The 23423-nt window shown below is 39.5% G+C and overlaps 1 protein-coding gene across 1 annotated transcript in view; it reads right to left on the minus strand.

The window, feature by feature from the left end:
* Positions 1-949: 949 nt before the first annotated feature.
* The window catches only part of TES (testin LIM domain protein), a 28054-nt gene continuing 5580 nt past the window's right edge, over positions 950-23423 (minus strand). The window contains exons 2-7 of the mRNA XM_086740002.1: positions 16345-16430; positions 7316-7568; positions 5821-6156; positions 3607-3822; positions 2882-3040; positions 950-1752 (exon numbers count right to left, since the gene is read on the minus strand). Coding sequence (XP_086596128.1) covers positions 1561-1752; positions 2882-3040; positions 3607-3822; positions 5821-6156; positions 7316-7568; positions 16345-16430 — 1242 coding nt within the window. The 3' untranslated portion in view covers positions 950-1560. The remainder of the gene's footprint in view (positions 1753-2881; positions 3041-3606; positions 3823-5820; positions 6157-7315; positions 7569-16344; positions 16431-23423) is intronic.

Below are 23423 nucleotides of genomic sequence, written 5' to 3' on the forward strand. Positions count from 1 at the left end.
GCTTCCAGAACACAGATGTAAAGTTCACAATCTTGGAAGAAGATCTATTGTCTTGTACCTATAAGCATATCAACAATATTACACAAGATAGTAAATACTTTACAGTAATACAGGCCTTAAGTTTTTTCTTTTCTAAAGAATATCAGAGCTAGAGAAGTATGGAAACATTTCTCCTCCTTTTTGCCTCCCCTAAAGGGCATTCAACAAGAACAGAATTAGTAGACAACTCAAGTTAACACCACTAATTTTTATTTGAAAGTGTCACAACACAGCCACCATAAAACTTAAAAGAGCTGAACATAAGACTTGCATAGATTTTTTTATTATTATTATTTATTTTGGTTTTTTTAGGCCAAAGACTCTCCTTTCACTGTTTGGCACAAAGTTAGCCAACAAGTTTCACTGTAGATCTGTAATTCTTCGGAAAAAGAAAGAGAACCACACATTTGGTTTATCTAGTAAGGAAAGCTAATCTGTAGTAAGCAAAGCTAATCTGCAGCTGTGATTTTTTTCACTCAAATACTGGAAGTCTTCCGGGAAAGACTTTGTGCTTTGGTTAAGAACCTACAAATCAAAAGTCTAAGTATGATCCTTTTGCAGAATTACATTCTTGGAAATGCATACAGTATTGTGTGCCACATCCCTCTGATAGAAGGCACAATTTATGAAAAGAACATTCATGAAAAAAAAAAACCAGAAGACAGTTCTGAAAGGATAAGCGACATCCACTAATGTTGGTAGATTTTTAGTTTGTTGGTTTTTGGTTGTGTTTTTTTTTTTTTCCTTCTTTTTTAAATCTGGGCAAGACCTCCTCTTATATTTTCTCCTTTCCCTCTCCCAACTAAATCTGTAAAGTAACTTCAACATTCATAGTATGAAAACTTTTCCAGGCATGAGCAGTTGTAAGAAAGAGAAACATGAGCCACCACAGTTTTCTACTGTTGCAGCGTTACTTTACAAAGTAGATGTGAGAGCAGTCACTATCCCTTGAGAACTCATGTGTCAACAACAAGCAAAGGAATACAGGCAACTTTTTTTTCAAGCTTCATTCTCCCTGCATACTTGATATCTAGTGAACAAAACTGTGTGGCAGTAAAGCTGATCATTTTGTCTAAAGTGCTTGATGAAAGCAGAGAAACTATAAAAATGATAAATTAGTGAAACCAAAAGTGGAAGAGTTACATTTATCATACAAAACAAGAAAAAATGGAGCATTTTCACATTTTCTTCTTCTATTAGACACGATACAGTGAAAAGATCCTTCATCATAGTGAAGAGCTCCCTTAAAGTGTACATAGTTCATAACGCATTTTTTTCTTACATTTCTGGGATAAGAAGTCATTTGACATAAGACTCAGGAATAATATTCCAAAAAAGAAAGTATTATTATGGCTAGAAATGAAGATTACATAGCAAGTTTTAGTCATTAAAAAAAAAATCTTTGGGAAAATGATAGTTAATACTTTCAATTATTTTAAATGCCCCAATACGATATATTTGACAGTAGAAATGCAAGAGCCTTTGGAACACAGCAATGCTTGGTTCTGTGCACGTCTTCTCTTAGGACATCATCTTTTTCTTACATTCCACTGAGCAAAAGACCATCCCTTCCACTGGCATGAACTTCTGGCCAATTAGACACTTGCTGCAGCAGGAGCACAAGAAGCATTCCGGTGTAGCATGCCAGTTGAAGTTGTTGTACGTCACACGCTGAACTTCTGGATCTATAGCATTATGACAGCCTTGGCAGATCTGTTTAGAAGCAAAATGACATTTAAATGAAGTATACACATCCTCTCTACAAGTCCAACAAAAGCAGGAAGAGAAGAGAGACAGGTGTTAAATGAAGCCTTTGAAATAAGTCTCCAGCTTTTGATTTTCCTTTATTTTTAAAGAAGTTTCCAATCAAAATGCAGCTGAGGACACAAAACAGAATAATAAAATGCACACAAGAAGTTAGTTACCACTGGGACTAAACTTAGACAGTTATAATGGTTAGGATTTCCCAATGCCCAAATAATGATTAAAAACTTGTGATGTCAAACAGCACAGATTTTTGAAGATAGTAGTTACAAATCTTCCTGTGCATTGGTAGCTGTAAAGCAATGCAAAAAATTTAAAAGCAACTAGAAAATCTTGAATGCAGTTCATCTTAAAATCTGGTTGTCAAAAGTTACTATTTAGTTCTCAAGGAAGTTAGTGTTTTAAGTAGAAAAAAAGTCTTTCTAAAAAGATAATTCCTAACACCTACCCCAGAAGATTATTAACTGTCAGCTAGAGATAATAGTTTTGCCCCTCCATTAACTACACAAACAGTCTAGATGCACATTAGACTGAACTCCCAACTAACAGCTAGTTAATTTGCAGTTATGAATGGACTATCCTCTGAGATTAGAGTTCCTAGCATAACCAGGAATCAAGAACTACCATTCTTTTCCCAAACTTGCAGCTTCATCCCACCAGTTGCCCTCCTCTAACTCATGTGTTCATAAATACAAAGAAACAAAGTACCACTACAGGCTTTCAGCAGACCAGCTGGAGTTGAATCCAACTAGTCATAGTGAACTATGATTGATACAAAGTATTTAGCAGCATTACTCAGCTTCACCTACTCTACTCACCACTGGCAAAGTTAAAGGTATTTTTAAAAAAGCCTTCCCCCACCACTAGCTTTTGTTCAAGTTTATGCATTGACAAAACACTTGTCTGCTGTTAAGTTTTTTTTTCAAAGGGGAGAAAATATGATTGACTTGAGTCTAAGCTTGCATTCAATTCATTATCTTCAGATAGTCCCACACTAGGAGAAAGTAAGACTCTCAAGCTCCACAGATGTAGTACATTCCCTTCCTTCACATCACCAACATGTGCGGAAGGATCTTACCGCAGCATGGTTCTTCACGTAGCAGGGTTTGCAGACTGGCTTGTCATTCACCATTACATAGATTTCCCCAGCCAAAACACAATCACAATCAAAACAGCAGAAGTGCTTCAGATGCCAGTTTTGACCTTCTGCTTGAGTATATTCATTGCTGAATATTAGCTATGAGAAAGACGCAAAGAAATATTAATACATGCATTTGAATAGTACTTCTTTTAATAAAGTCAGTCTCAGGTTGTTTTGTAATTTGCAAGGAACTCCGGGCAATTCCACTGTTTCAAATGGTTTCAACAACAAAAATTAATACATTCACTTATTTGACCGTTTTCCAAAAGCCTCCACTGTTTTTATTAAGAGCCACTAGACACCAAAACCACCAGGCAGGCTGTTCGCTGTATGCCGCTCAAGGTGTAATTTAGTAAGGCGCTCCCCCTAGTGCCCTTCATGAGGAAACAACTGCATAACTGGGACTTGAACAGAATTTGTGCTCATGTATTAATTACATCCCATGTCCCTGCAGACCACATAAAACCCCCTCCAAATTAAAACTATAAATCTTCCTGAATGAGGAGTGTTCATATCAGTTTCAGTTCCTTGCAACTACGATCAGCTAAAACTGGTGAAGGCACATCATGTCCCTGCACTGAAATATTTTACTAAAACACGCACATTCACTTCTCAGGAGAGCAAATTTGTGTGCTAAAACAAAGGACTAGGATATTTCCTACCTCATCACATCCAGCACAGCGGGGTTTTTCGCTATCACAATAATGTCTTCCACAGTACAGTTTACCATTCTTCCAGAAATAGATCATGTCTACCAGAAGTTCACTGCAGGTGCAACAGACAAAACAAGCTGGGTGCCACAATTTGTCATATCCAGCACGTTCTGCATAGACAGCTGGGTCACCTTCTTTCATGTTCAGTTTGCAGCAATAGCAGGACTGGAAGGATGTTATAAGCAAGTTAAACAAGTCTTTGAAAAGATACATTTATAGCAATTATGTATTATTGACATATTTAATAAATCCTATCTTCCTTGAGTGAAATCAAAGCATTAGTTTATTCTCATGACCAGACAGCAGTGTGACATGATGCCAGAGCACAGGTTTAACTAAGCAATTCAAGATGATGCGCTAGTGCTATATCAGTAGAATGCGCTACCTAAATGGACTACTGTATTTTGACATATTGAAATTCTTGCAACTACAATACAGTTCTTAAATAAATGACAGGCAACTAAAATTCATGTCACATTCTATGAGTCTTACATACTGAAGAATATGGAGAGCACAAATTCCAAGAACAAATACAGGCTGGGTGGAGAATGGATGGAGAGCAGCCCTGAGGAGGATAAGCAACTCAAATCTTTACTTACACTGCTAAACACTTCTAAGCCTCTTTCTAAACCACTGCACACAGTGATGAGACATGCCTGGTCTAAACAGCAAGAGGTATACTCAGGTGCTCCAGTAAAGAAAACTTTGGAAGTGATAAATCAGTTGTCATGTAAAAACAAAGCACCTTTTGATGCAGTTACTCAAGAGTACAGAGTGCCTCCTGCCTTTGACTTAACATAGTTCAAGGCAATTGGTCAGGGGAGTACAGTGCAAGGTGTGTATTTCTGTAGGTCTTTCTTGAGGAGATAAGTGAAGAATTGTTGTGGTGCAACTAAAGTAACCCAGCAGGAGAGGCTAGGTTATACAAAATGACAGCACTCTAATCAAGCCATGATAAAATAACTATTTAGTCTCTTAGAATCTCCACAATAAGATAATGGCAAAGATAACTGCATAATTAATTTTAGAAAGTAGCTACAGGTAACCAAATTGCACAGCATATGAGTGATTAAGGTAAGTGGGCATGTTCAAAGCTAAAACTGAAGTGTTAATTTTATATTCCATAAGAATTAGATGGTAAGTAATATACTGCGTCAGTTTAAAAAAAAACAAACAGCAAAAACACAGCAGAAGCAGCACACAACACCTCTCAGTAACAGTAAAAGCCATATTCTACAAACATGTTAACAAACAAACTTTTATCTTCATTTAGAACTTGAATATTCATTTTTTGTAAGTAACTTGAAGGCAGCTTTTGTGATTCATAGACCTAACAGCAACATTTCTGGAAATCAAGTTACAGGAGCTTCTGTCACCCCGAAGTGAAGGTCTACCCTCACTAAACTCATTTAACGTTACTTCAGTAATCCTATCTCTATTTTGTATTCATAATTGGTGCACTTCATGCACAGCAGAAGTTAGCAAGTTATGTCAGAAATATTTTCTAACACTATAGCCTTGATAAGGTATCAATGAAAACCGCGTAATTTTCCAAATCTTATTTTTTATTGAGCTGTTACAAAGCAGAAATCAGATGCGGAAAATAAAAAAAAAAAATAGATCAAAGGAAAAAAAGATCTGAATACGAGAAGGTGGCTAGTGAAAACAGTCCTTATACGACTTGGCTTGTTGGACATGGGAGGGAGAGGTGTTACTTTATTATTTCTTAGTTTCATTTAATTTTAAACACAATTTTTCAAGTGGGTAATTTTGGTGCACTTCCAAGAAAGGGGAGAAAACAGGCTTCTAAAATAAAACTAAACCCTTCAAGAGGAGAAAAGTGTAACAATTCGTCTATAAGACTACACAAGTTTCCTGGTTATTATTCTGTAAAAGCCACCTTGCTATACTACATCTCCAAGCTAACATGTTTTTGCAACGAGGATGAAAAGGTCACCTAGGAAGTTATTTTCCGCAATGCACTAAATACAGTCAGCAACCAGAGTTCTGCGCAGAAATTCACAACATTTTCCAGTTCCCCTTGTTTCTTTCCCTCCCCAGATTCTCACTATTTCAAGTTAACAAACAAGTTAGCTGGGTTAAAATGACCAAAGAGACTCTGATTATAATATACCTTCTTGTTTTCTCTTTTCTTATACTTACATACTGAGATGCCTTCTGATGTGGGGACTTGTCCTCCATCACTCCTACAGCAGCTGAGGTGCCTCTGTCACCATTATTCACATTATTCTTCTCAGTAGCTCTTGTTTCCACCTCACCAGGGAGCTTGACATCTCCTACGCCAAGTGCCTCGTTTTTGTACTTCTTCACAAATTGTTCCATCTGCTTAACTTCATTGGGGGAGAGCTCGTGGCATTTTGAAGGATCCTGATCGTGAGCAGGCAGCTGCTTAGCCAACTGCTTCTTCCTGTACTGCGCGCCTTCCGAGCCAGCAACAGGCTGCTTCTCCTTGGGTAGCATCTGCATATACTGTCTAGCCTGAACCAGAAGGAATTAGATGTCAGATGCCACTTCAACTAGAGACCGATCTTTTTAAGCAAACACATGTTAAAATCATGTCCACTGTTGTTAGTGACAGTCAAATTTGTCAAAACCAAGGTTCTTTCTATAAACATTAAGCTCCTGAAACATAGTAGATGGAGATAAAAATACAGCAGATGCATTAATTGGCTTCTTCCCAGAGTAAGAGACAGGCTTCCTTTTAAGCCTTTTACAACATGCAGAATAGAGTTATTAATTCTTAGAGTAAACAATAATTAACATTTACACAGCACCTTGTCTCTTCAATGCTATCTAAAACTACAGATCATTAGTAGAGCTTTATAAAGTAGAAGTTGAAATAATCTGCCTGAGGCACACAGCCCATTGCAGAAATAATTCTAGCTAGATAAAGAAAAAAGCTCTAATGTTAATAAAGCAAGGATAAGCCTGAAAACCAAAGTGGTAACTGAATACTAAATAACAGTAAATTTAGATGCACAAAGTTTGACGAATTCACTGAAAAAGGATGTTTTGAGAGGTAGGTCTGAGATAACATGATTTCGGCATGGATAGCACAACACTGCAGTACAGTAAATTAGCAATCAAAGTTTGAGAAGTGAAGCAAAATCCTCAGAAGGCTATCTCCCATCTCATCTACTTCAGCTGAAAACATACTGGAATGGAGTTGCTCTTTCAGATGTCAACACTGACCTTGTTCTTACCATATACAGTAAAAGCTATATGCAAGATTGAGTGTTCCCCTTAACTTTAAACAATGACATAAATTGGTGTGGGGTGTGGTGGTTTTTTTTATGGGTTTTTTTTTTTTTTCCTTCTTCTAAGCCCATGCTCCATACAAATTTTTCAAGTTTACTAAAAAAGGCAGGTTAGAGAAATTGGACTCCTGGGACTCAGCAGATTAGGCTTAATCCCATCTATTAAAAACCACCTCATCTCCCTGGTTCTCAAGAAGCTCCATAGACAAGCATCCATACCTGCAAGATGAGAGGCAAGACTCATTAAATAGACACCACATTTTCAGTTTTGAGGAGGAAGAAAAGAAGACTATAAGAGACAAATTTATCCTTCCAGTAAGCCCTACTTCTCTATCCCCCATCAATTCCTGCCCTGAACACAAAAAGTGAGTTAGACTTACAAGTGTCTGATTCTGAACAGGAGGAGCCCACTCATAAGTCACAGTATTGATGGATATGTTCTTCTTGGCTGGCACTGGATTAGTCAGTATCATTACATTGCGTTTATACATGGGAATGCCATCATTCTTCAGCTTTGCAATAAGAGTTGTGTATTTTGTGTCTTCAAAGAGTTTCCCCACTTTCCGATCTTCCTCATTGCTTGTGAGGACATCATGCTCTTCCTGGCCACATTTGCAGTTGCGGCATATTTTTCTGAAATTTGTGGAAACAGGAATAAAGTTAGTCTTAGCTGAAAATTACATCTCGCAGCAGCTGCATGCTTAACAACAACACTGGGAATACAAAACCTTGTTTCTGTGCTTTGATTAGGGGACATACAAGTTATTCTGCAATATGTCAAACATCTCTTGAGGATATTCTTTATTTCTCCTGTTTTATTATTTACATTCTTTGTCCAAGAGATTGTGATCAGATAGATATCAGTCAACTACACTAATGCATTTTGAATATGATGCTTTATCATTCCTTCAGTTACATCTCAGTACTGATCACATACATACATGTCCATTATCACCCATCTATCAGAAATATTATGGGTAATCATCCATGGGTTACTTAAATGCATCAACATGATCCCTCCAGCAATCATATATTTGAGCTTTTAGCTTTTCAGGTTCTCTTCATACACTCAAAATCACACATGCTATACTATTTTCTTCATATGCATTTCACTGTATGCATGGTACTTGGTTATCACAGGGTTGCTTTCAAATGCAAACAAATATTTCCTAGAAAGGAAAAAAATGCATACAGCCATATATACAGTGTAATTGCAACAGGTTCTATTCAAAGTTCAGCATTTAAAAGAGAAGATGAAAGAAAAATGAAAGGCTTATACAGACAAAGCCTCTCAGATAGCTCTGAACCAAGTCAGAGGTACTCTGGCACATGCTGTACAGGGAATTTTCACAGATAACATCCTTAAAAGGTAGAAGGCTTTCCTTACTTAGATATAAATGGTATTCTTTCATATACAAGACATTTTAACTCCTTTGATTAAGGTATATTAAATAGCAGTTTGTAACCTTAAGCATAATTAAACAATTCACGTAAAATAAACAGAACCTTGGATTAGACAAGCTAGTTTACTATTTGTTAATGGCTTCTCCAGAGCTTCAGCTCAAAGTAGTCAGCCACAGTATATGGAAATAGTGAAGCTGGATGTTAACTAAAGGTTCTTATTACAGCTTATGAAAATAGATCAGCCTTCTGGATCTCTAGAGTTTGAGGAGGAATGAGTAATATTTTTACCCCATTATTTATTCTTCACATAGCGAACAGCATAAAATTATTACTATCAAATGCTTCTCAACCCTGCTTGCCAAACCCCACCGAACTCAAACATTGTTCTGCACCTTATCTTTTTAAAAGCAAGATACATACTTTTATCTTAAGGCACCTGACAGGTACATGATGAGAACACACCATGACTACAGCAGGCCCATTAGGTGATGGGAAAGGAAGGAAGAAGGAGGACCTGCATGTGTGAAGCGGTCATGTGAAGTGATGCACTGCCACCCCCAAGATACACCCTACATATGTACACCAGTTTATGATGTGGGGTACTGGCATTGTGTAATGAGATGGATGCTACGCTGGTTGTGTGATTATACAGTAATCATAAGTCATGGTAACCCAAGTTACAAAGCCCACTCCAAATAAAAACAGCTAACTCTGCAATAGAAATGAGCCACTCCACTCTAAAAATAATGAGCAAAATAGGAGTGTTAGCCATGACAGATTCCATTTTGCAACACAAAAACCTGAAAAGATCAAAGTGTAGGTTGTGCAACAGCTTGCATGACTTTCAACTCATTTTCACAACAGGAAAGATACAGAGAATTTCAAAGCTGATACTTATCTGGATACCTAGAGCTGTGCTGGTTTTGGCTGGGGTAGAGTTAATTTTCTTCATAGTAGCAAGTATGGGGCTATGTTTGGGATTTGTGCTGGAAAGAGTGTTGATAACACAGGAATGTTTTAGTTACCGCTGAGCAGTGCTTACACAGCATCAAGGTCTTTTCTGAGTAGGCTGGGGGTGCACAAGAAGCTGGGAGGACACACAACCAGGACAGCTGATCCCAACTGACCACAGGGATATTCCATACCACATGACATCATGTTCAGCATATAAAGCTGAGGGAAGAAGGAAGTGGGGGGGACGTTCTGAGTTATAACATTTCTCTTCCCAAATAACCGTTACACACGTGGAGCCCTGCTTTCCTGGAGATGGCTGAACAACTGCCTGGTGATGGGAAGTAGGAAAAAAATTCCTTCTTTTGTTTTGCTTGTGTGCACAGCTTTCACTTCACCTATTAAACTGTCTTTATTTCAACTCACAAGTTTCCTTACTTTCACCCTTCTGATTCTCTCCTCCATCTCACTGTGAGAGGAGTGAGCAAGCAGCCGTATGATGCTTAGTTGCCAGCTGGAATTAAACTACGACAACAGTAAACACGAAGCACTTTGCAATCTCCCAGCTTACTAAAATATTCAAGCACGAACTGCAGTATCTTCAGCATTAGTCTATATGAGTCCTTTATGTAGCTAATACTTACAGACTATTTAATATACTAACAGAGCAATTTATATTCACTTTGCTCATCTTTTAAGGCGTGCATATGATTATACCTTATTATTAATTCTCAATCATGGCTTCTTTGAGATCTAACACAAGGTGACAGAATCACACCTTACTTTTTGCAGGTTTAGTTCATTATTACATCATGACCATCATGTAGTTATATGCCTCACAGCACACGTGGAACCTGAATTCAAGCTGTTAGTCCATCCAAACAATCACTTACCAGATATTTTGTTAATTTTTTCAATTTAAGTCTTTAGCAATAGTGAGCTGCAGTTTTAGTCTTGCCTCTTGACAGGATGTGATCTAATAATGTTGCTGAATGAACAGATATTCTCAGGTAACCTGCGCACAGTCACGCAAGTATAGTCTGTCTAGTCTTGCTGTCCAGAACTGCTCTGCTTGCAAAACAGAACTCAGCAAGAACAAATCACGTTGTGGTACTGCCTGTGCAGCCACAACAGCAGCGTGACAGTTTGTGCGGCTCTCCCCACTCCGTACAGCATTCAACTACAGTGAAGCAGCATTGACACCCTGCAGAGACCAGACCATCCCCAACAAGCTGTCGTTGAGTTCTTCCCCTGAGATTTTCACACATGCTGGAAAAGTCACAGGGGCACCTTATTTTTGCTCACGCTACGTCATGAAACTTTTCCAGCAGTACTCTCTCAGAATGCAGAACAGCTTTGAGATACTGTTTGTTTACAACTAGGAGAATACCCTGACTCAATTGCTTTTATCATCCTCAGTCCCACCTTGAAGGCTTAACATGTTTCACTAATTTCAGTATCCATGAGAGATTTTCTGTTGCCCTGATGAACAGATAGTTGGAAAGAAGTAAAGCATACAACTTGTCTTCACGTCCTTCTTGGGTCCCATTGTGAAAACCAGCATACAAAGAACAAACCATGCGCTTTACACTTGCATTGAAAAGTATGAGATACTCACTAATCTTCCCCCCCACCCCAGACTTAAAGTAAGAATTTGACTATGTAGGTTTCAGTCTAATGTTATCTCCTTGCTCTTTCAAGATTGAGTGACTCTTTGCATACACGGAGTGTGCAAGAAGCCGTTACACGGGCTATGTTACAAAATTATAAGTGTAGTGACCCTGCATTAGAGCTCGTGGATAATTACAATCTTCAAATGCAGGAGAGAATAATGTTGAAAGAATGTGGAGAATGCTGAGTCACAACTGATGTCACCATATCTCAGTAAGTCAAAGGAAAATCCCTGAGGCTGTTGCCATTTCCCTTGCTCCCCAAGGCTCCTCTGGATCTCAGCCATGTGAAGATGTCTGTACACTGCTAACAGCCAAAAAAAGGTTTCCTGTCCTGATTTATAGACCCTTTTCTTGAATAATTTCCAGTTCTAAGAGCTATCCAGTTGACATTTACACACAACTCTTCCTGCATAGTACTGTTTACAATTTAGTCATGTCTTCTATGGATTTGCCACATCAGAGTCCTGTTCATTAGTCAGTGTCCTTTCTGCAGAAGGGACAGAGCCAATTACTTGTACTTAGCACAGATTGGCTGGTCATTTCTTTGACTGCAATACAGCTATCTTACTGAAGCAACCCCGTCTCATTACTTCAAACTTACATTTCACAAGTCTGTCTGACAACTGAAAATTTTTTATTTCTAGTGTTAAAGTAAACACCTGACATGTGCCAGGAAAACCAGCTGCTATTATATACACACTGACATACATATATAAACACATGTACACATACAGACTCTCTCTCCTTCGGCTCTATCAAGATGACAAGCAGTGAGAATTTCTTGGTCTTTCCATCTGTATTGTGGAAAAGATTTTCCCTTCACTTGAGGACATTCAGCAAGATGCTTACTGAAGGAGGTATTAGGGATTCCTGCTCATGCGTTCACAGCTCTCAGGACTTCAGTAAAGGAGAGAAGTGTTCCTCCAGTCAAATCTCAGCAGTCTGGGAAGCTTTTCCCATTCAAAACATGGAAGATAGGGAGAAAGCTTCAAAATTTGTGGAATTAAAAGTTGTATATCAGTGTAAAAGACCAGAACAGTAGATTGTGCCTTGCTTTTAGGTCTTGTGGGTCTTGGAGAGGCAGAAAGGTCTTCTAGGTCTTGGAGAGGCAGAAAGAAGAAGGAAGGTAAGTGATTCCACTCTCTCCCAGGCTGGTGAATTCCTGTGTCCTGGATGTCTACTGACAGCAAGGATCAAAGATTTCCTTCCAGTTGCTCCTCCAAAACCAAATATCAGTCATCCTCCTACTTTTCTGTGTTTTAGTGTACGGAGAGGAAAAAATAATTCTGATCATGACCCTTCCTACACTGGCTTTGCAGTAACTCCTAGTGACAGAAGGTGGCAGCTGGAAGCACAGAGAGGCCCTCAAACACCTGGCAAGTCCTGAGGCTTGTGTCCTCCACACAGAAAGACTAACATCTTCCTATGATTCCTTCTGTCACATTTTCTTGCTATTAATGCGGCAATAGTAGCTGCAAATGCTTTGAACTGTGCCTCAGTACTTGCCTGTCAGCGTAGTATCAGAAAATGTCAAAGCCAACTTAAAGCTCTCCCTGCCTTCCAGGGATTGTATCTGTGCAGAGAAGCCAGGTGCCAAAACACATCATTCCCAGGCTTAAGATTCTTGTCTCCAGAAGCTTTTTAATATCTTGGCAAGCTGCACGAGAGACAATTATCGCTTTCCGGTATCTACATGACCAAGATAAATCAGAGCCTCCCTCCTGCTTTTAGCAACTTCTGACTCCTGTTCCACACTTCCCTCTAGTGGGAAAAATACTCCCAAAGAGAAAACGTGTATCCGAGCAGCAGTCTCTTACAGCCAGTCTGCCCTGCTCAGTTTGTGGAGGCTGTTTTGCAGTCTGAAAGAAGTCTAACATCTGAACTGAGAAGATCTTACCTACACTTGGATGGAAGCATGACTCCAAGTACAATTTTAAAAGCAAAAATACTAACACATTAATATAAAACAGGTACTTGTTCACTATTCAGCTACTGCTGTACTGTGGGTCTGATTCATTTTATGTTCGGCTCACTGAGGCTTTCAGAACTTCAAAATTCAGGAACAAATTTTACCAAGGACTTTGTTTACCTCTATTTCTGTACTAACCTAAATTAACAGACCTATGTAACCATCCCACACAATGCTGCAAGAATTACAGCATAAAGTGCTTAAAGAGTAGATGCCACCCTAGAAGAGGGTTTTTCTAAACGCTCCCAGTAGATAGAAGAACAGTGCAGCAACTCTGTGTAAGAGTCTACTAGATAGGTATACTTGGAATTTTTCGTGCACTTTCCAATCAAACTCCCTGAAGGCAGAACTACAGCACTTTTGTGCAGAAACAGAGAAATTACACCTAGCTCCTTGAAGTACTACAGTTTTCGTGTATTAGACAAGGGAACAGGAATTAGGTGGTGTGCTGAAGCTCCTCAGCTCCACCAAAGAGATGGCAGTGTCACCATGACAAGGAGCACAGCCTGCCCATGCTGCAACACGACTACTGCTTCACTTACTGTCCTGGGTCTGGCTGGCATGCAAGTACCCTTCTTCACAGTGCTGGCACGGTGCTGTGCCTTGGATTTGTGGCTAAGGCAGCACTGATAGCACTTGCTATTGCTGAGCAGTGCTTGCACAGTGTCAGGGCTTTCTCTTTTTTGGACTCTATTCCCACCTCACCAAGTAAGCTGGGGGTGGGGCACAGCTGACTCAAACTGGCCACAGGGATACTCCCATATCATGTAATGTCATGCTCAGCAATAAGATGGGGTAGAGGATGAAGGCAGCAGGGTTTTTGACTTCCAAAGTGGCCACTGCTTGGAGACTGCCTGTGGATTGGCCTGCTGGTGGGAGGTGGTGAGCGACTGCCATCACTTCTTGTTTTTTTTCTCCTCTTCCCTTCACCTGTTAAGCTGACTTTATTTCAACCCATGAGTTCTCACTTTAATTCGTCCTTTTCTCTCCTTCAATCTGCTGTGAGGGGACAGGGAGTGAGCAGCTGCATGGGTGCTCAGCTGCTGGCTGGGTTCCACGCACCAGTTATTCTTCCCAACTTGTAACAGTTTCTCCAAGTACAATCCCTCCTTCAACACATATCTTTTACAGAGAAGTAACAGTGAAATTAGTGAATAATGAACCGTTCCTGATCATTCACGTTATAAAGACTAGCAGAAGTGGAGAGATTGTACAGTTTGCTTCTACTTAAGAGAGTTTCAGATTTTTAAGGCTAACAAGACTAAGTGAACAGGTACTCAGGATCCATCCATTTCTGTTCAAGTGGTGGACTCCCAAAACCCTTGTATCATGCAAAGCATATTAATATTTTTTTTTCCTTTGAAAACTGGTTAGAAAACACTGATTTCAGACTTCAACTTCACACCCTTCATGTCCTCAGTAGCGGGTCTGCTGAAGAAACAGCTATCTTCTAACTCATTCTTAAATTGCCCCAATGGCTAACTTTTCAAGTATTTCAGAGGTATGTGCCACATTTGTCTGACACCTACAAGATGCTTTTCAGACTACTTCCAGCCACCTTATTTACCTGGTCTACCCAACATTGATTAGATTTCAAAATTAAACCTTAATCTTAACTAAACAGCCACTGTTTTAATGTATTTTTCCTTCTTGCTATTTAAACCACTGCTGCCTACAGGCTCTTGCTTTCTAGGACAGACAGTGCTCTGATGACCTATGTATTCAGGACCTGGCATAGTGAGTCCTAACTACAGGAGCACAGTGAAATGTGCATAAAGCAAGACACACACACAAAAACCTCCAAATACATGCAACAGAAGCAGACACATTCTAGCTTGGTAACCATGCTTTTATATGATTAAATAACTTTAGATATTTTATATCTATTTATCCCAAATTCTTCCCTGTGAAGAATAAGCTAGGAATTATAAGGTATTTTAATAATATGAACTAAGAAAAAGAGGACAAAAAGGAAGAGTTGAGGAAGAAGTTAACTGGCCTAGTCTTTTTTTTTCTGCCCCACTTGTGATTTCCCTATTTATCACACTGGCTCTAAACAAAGATCTTTCTCTCAAGGAAGAGGTGACATAAGTTCTCATCGAACCATGGATAAACAACACTGTTTACTCCTGCAAATATTTTGATTATGTTTTATCAATTTGCCTACATGTGTTAACTGTGTTCTATTTTTCTATTATCTCTACATGAATCCCCTCTACAACCGAGTGCATATGGAAAGAGTCTTTCAAGAAATTAAGTTTCTTCTGCCTTTAGATGATCATGTTTGTTTATTAGTGTATTACCACTTCTTGCTCCATGTCCCCATTTTTAAATTCTTTCTGTAGTTATATATTATAGGTCCAAGAAGCTATATCCTTATCAACTTATAGCAAGTTCTTGCTGGGTCTGTTTTTTCTGATTATTTTCCAAATTGAATCTCAGCTGCAGTCAAATACTTAGGTAAAGATGTGAAATCCCCTAGGCCTTATCTGCACCTGACACCACTCTGGCTGGAATTTAAAGACTATCTTAAAAAAAACCCACGAAACAAAACCCTACTGCAGGTACAGTTATGACTGTAGCTAAGTAGCATTGGTGAAATGTAACCCCCTTCACTGTCGGTATGTGCTAGTGCTACTAACAATTATTTCTTTTTATGTCCTGTGCAGGCTGCCCCCTTGAAGATTTTTATTTTTATTTCATAAATCAGAATCACTAAGCTGTATCTTAAAGCACATCCAGTATAATCAGTGAACAGAGCTAGCTAGACATATATTAAGGTTTGAGTGAAATAAGAGAAGTGTTAATGGAATATAAAATTTCTGTAGTATTAATGGCATAGACTACAGCATAGCTGAGGTACTGCAATTATCATCAGCTCTTACTGGTTTAGAGTGTATCACCCAAGGCCAAATACTATCTAACTTACTTGAATTATGACACCTTTTCCCCTTAAGTCATCTGTAGATGTATACAAAGTTTCAATGTTTTCAGCATAGATAAGATAATTTTGCCTAAGATCTCAGATCAAAGCTTATATATTTGGTCAGGAACTAAGGATGCATTTTATTATTGAGACAAAGCACACTTCTTCCCTGTCATCTCTCTCACTGTAGGGATAGAGATATTTTTTACAAACCTGCTTCAACTGTTTATTAAGCTAAAGCAAATGCTTCAGTAGAAGTACTACCATCGACTTCAGACAAAATGTATGTCCGTAAGTGATTACACACTTAAATATTCTGTCATAATGCAGCTGAGAAGCCCTAGCCCTGAACTTAGACAGCTTCTTTAAAGCATCTGAAGAGTCTAATAGAAAGAGAGAACAAAAGCAGTTCCTTACATATTTGCATACATGTGCCAAGATCTGTAGTGCTGAGTCACAGCTTAAGAGACATCTGGTGTCACTTACCTCCAGAAGTGAAGCTCAAAACCTTCACACTTATCCTTGCATTTCAAGCAGGGGGCACCAAATCCTTGCTCATGGCCCAAGCCCATCTGTGTACAGAGTAAGAAGAAAACTACAGTCAGCTTCAAGAAATATGCTGCATGAGTGATCTTACTGCTGCCTTTACAAGCTACAATCCACAACTAAAGCAAAAGATTAAGCATTTGAGTAAGCTGCCATCAGGACAGTGTCTTAGGGTTCCCTCACCTTCCTATTGCACCTACATCAGCAACCGTGTGCAAGCTTGTTCACAAGGTTGAGCTAGCAAGCAGAAAGTTAGTCAAAATCTAGTATTTTTCTGGTGATTTGTCACCCTAGCCCAGCTCACTCCGCAAGCTTCACACAAGGGAGGATGCAGGTTCTTTGCAGCCTTGACTTTGGTCTGTGGCTGTGAAACCACAGCGAGTGAGGCCATAAGACTTCAAGTCAGAGGACATTTGTCAGGACAAAGTGATTTGGAGTATATGACTTGGCAAAATATGGGAGACTAAGAAATAAATAGATCCCACATTTACATGCACTAATGTAGGCATCTGATAGGAATAAAGAAAACACATAAGTGATTAGTCTAATATTCCCAAGTATATTTGAAACTACTCTGGTAGTGACTGAGACCAGAACATACCCTTTACGATTATGTTTCAACTGGACTTGCATCAGTTTACTTTCCAAGGAGAAAGAAACAGCACAGTCAGTAAACGCAACGACCATAAATGATATACAGAGGGTTTCACTGTGAAACGATTAAAAGGGCAGATGAGCAATTCATAATGCAAAGGAAATATGAGAACATAAAAAACAGTGCAGTGTAAAGGCCAAGTATTCACACAATAATTAAACACATCAACAAATGTAACTGAGTTAGAGATAAAAAACAGACACCAAACACTAACTTCTGCATTCATACAACAGAGTAAATTTAAAATGCCGCATTCCAGCTCTTTAAACCTTTGGAGAGGGCTGCTCTTAAATCACGAGGACGAAGGACCATGGAACCGTGGCCAGGGTTGGCTGTGCAGGCTCACGCCCCACAGGCAGAGTGGAACCCATCCCCATACTCCCACCCACCACTCCAGCAGCATGAGGAGTGCTCCCAGTTAGATGTGGGTAGACACAACGGGAGGAGCAGTAATCGTGAAAGAGATAGCTCACCTCCAGTTTGGCTTTTACCATGAATGGAGAGTGAGCTAGAGCTGACAAGTTCTGGTACTAATCTTCATTCTGGCAACAATAATACAATGCCAGGGTTAATTAGATGTGGTGATACAGTTTTGTTATTAAGAAGTCTGCAATTTACTCTGAGAAGTCATGTACATACAAGGATATAAACAGCTCAACTTTCAACTTGTTTTTGTCCAAAATAAATAGATTATTCACAAACCTGTTGCTCAACATAGAAAACGTAAGATGCAGGGAAGACCACCTTTGCAGTTATTTTATAACTTGAAGGATCACTGCCTCCAGTTGTTAGACAGATTATGGTTTATTTCTGCAGATTATGGTTTATTTAGGAAGAGGAGATACTTTGGCAGCTATTAAGCTACTGCTTGCAACTGCAGGGCTGGACAGAGGGACATTAAGTTATTTCTTCCCTTCTTATCTGGAAGAAGAAATACAAGCCTGCTGTGATTGTGGTGACAGTTTATCAGCCTAAGGGCTCAACAAGTTCACATACTATAGGTGCTAACCTGAAGCTGGAGCAGCAGACATCTAAAATAACCACAGCTTTAAAGATCAAGTTCTCTTTCATCAACTACATTTTTGTCTATGTTGGATATATAAAGCTAATGGGTTAATAAAATTTTGTCTCCACTGAAGACAGAGTTTACAGGGGTTCTCTCCTCTGGAATCCATAGCCCTGCCACACACATATCGCACCTCAGGCACACACACCAGACATCAGAAAACAACTAAGTGCTCTTGTCAAGCCACACACAACAGAACAAACTGTTGGCCAGGATGTTCTCTAAAGAGAAAGAGGAAGCTAAAGCAACAGGAACAATTGGGTGTTTTCTTTTCAGGACAGATTGGTTTTTGTTTGAGGTTGGTTGTTTGGGGTGGGTTTTTTTTTTTTTTGGTTATTTTTTAAAATAATCCTCCCTAAAAAGCTGTTAAATTTAAAGTGTGCTTGCACTGTCCTAAAAAACTCAAAACAACAACCCACATCCACCCCCAAAAAAGGCCAAGTTGGCCTCAACCCATTCTCTCTAGCTGCTACTTCAGCTACAGACTGGCATTACTTCTTTATTCTTGGGCTCTCCCCTTTAAAAAGACGGAAGAAGGAGAAAAGGGGAATAATGATAATTTTATTAGTGTTGTAATTAGAAGGCTTAGACACCTAGGGTCATTTGTGGATAGAGCACTATTCTACAGTACACAGATAAATAGCCTTAGCATTTCAAGAATTCCCAAAATAGAATCTGAAATACAAGTGAGAAAATGAAAATGGTTTTTGCAATTTTTCAATATATCATTTCCAAGCCTCCTAACATTTAAGGGTTTAAGCTAAAAATACCTCTCCAAAAGCAAATTAAGGAGGGGAAATATGTGCTATCTAAATGCTACACCCAAAACATACTCCCTCTACAGACTATGCTGACAACAACCACCCAGCCTACTTGCATTTTCACAACCAGTGGTCAGCACAGATTTCTTCAGTAATGCTGGATTCCACATCCCCACTCCAGGAATAAAGAGCACATCATTAAATAAATGCTTATGCAGCTTGAGACAAATAAACTCAATCAGCAAACAAGACAATCTTGTTCTCAAATGTATTTCTCAGTTCGCTGCAAAAGAGGAAAAAAAAAGGAATGACTTTTCCATATGTGATGTCTGGTCACCTTATGGAAAAAGTTTAGCCCGAAAGTAAGGGGCACGTTGAGAACTGAATTAGACACAATTCCAGATGTATGCACAGCCTCTGCCTTTGTTCTGACAAAGAAACTATGTGGCTGCCTGCCAAAAATAAAGATATAAAATAACAATAGCACACAGCATTTTTGAGTTTCACTATCTAGAAGTCTGTGCATGTCAAATATTCCTCTACAGTCCCGGAACACTGCCTCCTTCAGTGGTAAGGAAGCATGAGCCTCAGAAGCGACTGTTTCTTCTTCAGCAGCCCATTCTGCTGTAATCTGGGAAATTCAGAAAGCCTACAGCTGCAGCGTGCTTCTTCATTGCTGCTGCCTACATCTATTCCCCATGCCATTTGAAGGACATGGCCAGCTCTGTGCTGGAGCACCCAGGGATACAGAGCAGGCTGAGCACGCACTGGAGGGAGAATATATGCCTGTGAACAGGAGGGAATTAATTTTCCCCATAAATGGAGTTATTGGAGAAGTGACACAGATAGGTCAGCTGAAATACTGCCAGGAGAAGGTTCCTGCCTGTCTACTGCCATTAATTTTCATTTTACAGCAAAAGCTATCCAAATCCATCTGGTACTTCTAACATACCAAATACAGATTTAAATAGTCTGAGTACAGACGATGATATAAATATGATTGAGATCATCTGTTGCATGCTGCTTTCAAGATTAAATTGTCCTCAAGGGCAAAGAATTTTAAATGGTTACAGCTAAGTAAAAATTAGTGAAAGACTGCCCCGTTCCAGTTCAGATCAGAATCCAGTGTCAAGTGTTGGCTGTCTTCAACATTAAGGAACCATGTGCAGAAGCTTACAGTCATCTTAAAAACCCAAGTGGTCCTATTCATGTGTTTAATAGTTTGTTCAGATGTGCAAGAGAAACACAGCAATTGCTATGAAGTAGTTAAACATGGCTTATCAGGAGGGTTTATTGTTAAGTTTATTGAACATGATCAAGAAAGAAAGTCCAACAAATCCTGTTTCTTCCTCCTACTAATTTAAACTCACCAGCAAGTGTTGAAAACTTGCTCCTTTGCAACTTCAGAATTTGTATTCCTGTAAATACAGCAGATAGTTTCTCCTACGTGAGAAAATACAGATAAATTTGTTTACAAGTTTGTTCCGACATGGAATGAACTGCGCCACAGCTCACAGCACTGGTAAAAAAACCAAAACGTTGTGATGAATTGAGGATTAGCTTTTGAATAGTTAAAAAAAGTCTAACATCACAGAACTCAAGATCATTGTTGATAGTTACAGGAAAAACAAAGTAAAGCCCTAAGAAATGTAGATGAATTTAAACATAAGACAGTAGTTTTTAAAGCTTGCCTATACTTGCTTTTAATAAGCATAGACTCTTTTAAGTTGAAAAGTCTCTATGGAGGTCACACAATTACCCACAAAGAACAGGTGAATTAACTAACGTGTGCCCAGGGCCTAGTCCAGATGCAGATTCAACAGCCTATTACAATGTTAGACCACATAGAGGAAAGAAAATCCTTATGCTTAATCAGAACGTCTCACATTGCAGCTTCTGCCCACTGTCTTTCAATATAATCACTGTAGAGTGACTAGAGTCTGATTCTGTCTTTTCTATTCCCTCCCACTAAGCAGCTGGGCACCAATGATATCAAGAGCATCCTGACAGAGTTCCACTGGAAGTCTTAAATTATTTTAATTTATCTTTTAATAGTCACCACACTGAGCACAAATATAGCCCTGGAATAAAGCTAGTTACTCTGACGTTCCTGTCCCTTTACAAAGGAGCCCCTAGAAAGGGTGATAAAAGAAGAACCTGTAAGGAAATGCAGAAGCTCCACTTGGCTTTTCTAGGTCTCCCTATCACAAGATTACTGTTACCTCCTCAGTCCCACCAAAAGACCAGAGCTAACTCTGTTCTCAGCTCCTTTTCCTTCCCCTCCCCAAGGGGACTCCTGTACCACCAAACAGGCCAGCTGTCTTAATCTTTCACCTTGCCACAACAGTAAACACAATACCAGTACTTAGTTTCTGCAGTAGATCAGAAGTCCTTCCGCTGTTTGAGACCTCTCCAGAACTGAAAGATTATGGCTATACAGTGAGAAAGTTGCCATTAGTGGGCTGCAGTAAATAACAGTTAGCTCCAGGACAGACTTAAATACTCTTCACTGTCCTTTTTGCAGATTTTTCTGCTGTGCCCTTGAGTGCTCCAAGGGTAGAAGGGATTAATGCTAAAGCTATTATTGGATTTAGGGTAAAATCCCAGGGATCTTCTGGTTTGACAATTACCTAACAAATCATAGAATCATTTGGGTTGGAAGGGACTTTAAAGATCATCTAGCTCCAATGCCCCTACAAGGAGTAGGGACACCTTCCACAACACCAGGTTGCTCAAAGCCCCATCCAACCTGGCCTTGAACACTTCCAGGAATGGGGCATCCACAGCTTCTCTGGGCAACTCATTCCAATGCCTCACTATCCTCACTGAATTTATTCCTTATATCTAACATAAATCTACCTTCTTCTGCTTTAAAGCCATTACCCCTTGTTCTATCACTACATGCCCTAGTCAAAAGTCCCTCTTCAGCTTTCTCGTAAGCCCCTTTTAGGCACTGGAAGGCCGCTATAAGGTCTCCCCAGACTCTTCTCTTCTTCAGGCTGCACAGACCCGACTCTCTCAGCCTGTCCTCACAGGACAGGTGCTCCAGCCCTCTGATCAGCTTTGTGGCTCTCCTCTGGACCCTCTCCAACAGGTCCATGTCCTTCTTATACCGGGGACTCCAGAGCTGGACGCAGTACTCCAGGTGGGGGCTCAGGAGAGCAGAGTAGAAGGGCAGAATCACTTCCCTCAACCTGCTGGCCATGCTGATTTTTATGCAGCCGGCTCTCTGGGCTGCAAGCACACATTGCCAGCTCACGTTGAGCTTCTCCTCAACCAACACCTCCAAGTCCTTCTCCTCAGGGCTGCTCTCAAGCCATTCTCTGCCTAGTCTATTTGTGCTTGGGATTGCCCTCACCCATGTGAAGGACCTTGCACTTGGCCTAGTTGAACTTCATTAGGTCTGCACAGGCCTACCTCTCCAGCCTGTCAAGGTCCCTCTGGATGACATCCCTCCCTTCCAGCATGTCAACCACACCACACAGCTTGGTGTTGTTGGCAAACTTGCTGAGGGTGCACTCAATCCCACTGGCCACGTCCCTGACAAAGATATAACACTGATCCATTTTGATGTTTCAGGAGCCACATGAAGTGACATTGTTTCCCACTTCCAGTGTAGGCTTGAGAAAAACACCTGTATAGTACAATAGAACAGATTTCCAGCATATCCTAATGTACCTTAGGAACTTCTAAAGAAGCCGTGGTAAAGCCAAGTATGCAAAAACCTCCCCAAAAATGTGAGAACAAGACACATCCGAAATATCATATGCTGTACATGCTTTACTGCTAAGATCTGATCTTCTGCCATTACTTTCTGTACCAGCAGAAGTATTTTTTAGCAGTGAAACACAACAAGCTAGAAATTAAAATAGGTTACAGCACTTAAACTTTAAAAATAGAAGAGCTATGTTATTTCTTACGATTCCAGAATGAAAAAAAAAAACCACAGAAGACATTATTATATCTGGACAATGCTCTTACAAGACTTCTACAGATACTATATGAGAAGACAGAAAAAAAGTTTAATCTGTAGTGAAGAGCTGTATCCCACAGACCAGTCTATATTTGTTATTATTATTTAAAAAGTTATTAAAATCAATAGCAAGTACGCCCTAGCTTTTTTAAAATACGCATTTAGATTTAGGGAAAAGTTGACTGGGATTAAGATGTAGAAGCTTGGGTAAGGAAGTCCATTTGCACAGAAAAAAGGATGCCAAAAAGTGGTTGCATCCAAGAAAAATATTTGAAAGATGATCCAGGCAGGATGCGCAGAAGAATAAATCAAGGAGCTGCAGCAGCCTACAATAGTACACGTGTACTAAGAATTTATTTTATTATGACATCTTCACCTAAATATCAAACAGCTCAGATTATAAATATTTAAGACACTCCTACACAGTCTACTGTCAAAAGACTAACAGCTATTAAAGAAATCTCAGACAGATAGAAAACAAGTAGTGTTTCTTCACAAAGTCCAGTATTACACTAGTTAATTTTGAATGCAGTTGACAGGCACTATAACATGATCTATAACCTT

Source organism: Chlamydotis macqueenii, chromosome 1 (assembly GCF_036417535.1).
Source record: "Chlamydotis macqueenii isolate bChlMac1 chromosome 1, bChlMac1.mat, whole genome shotgun sequence".
Taxonomy (NCBI): domain Eukaryota; kingdom Metazoa; phylum Chordata; class Aves; order Otidiformes; family Otididae; genus Chlamydotis; species Chlamydotis macqueenii.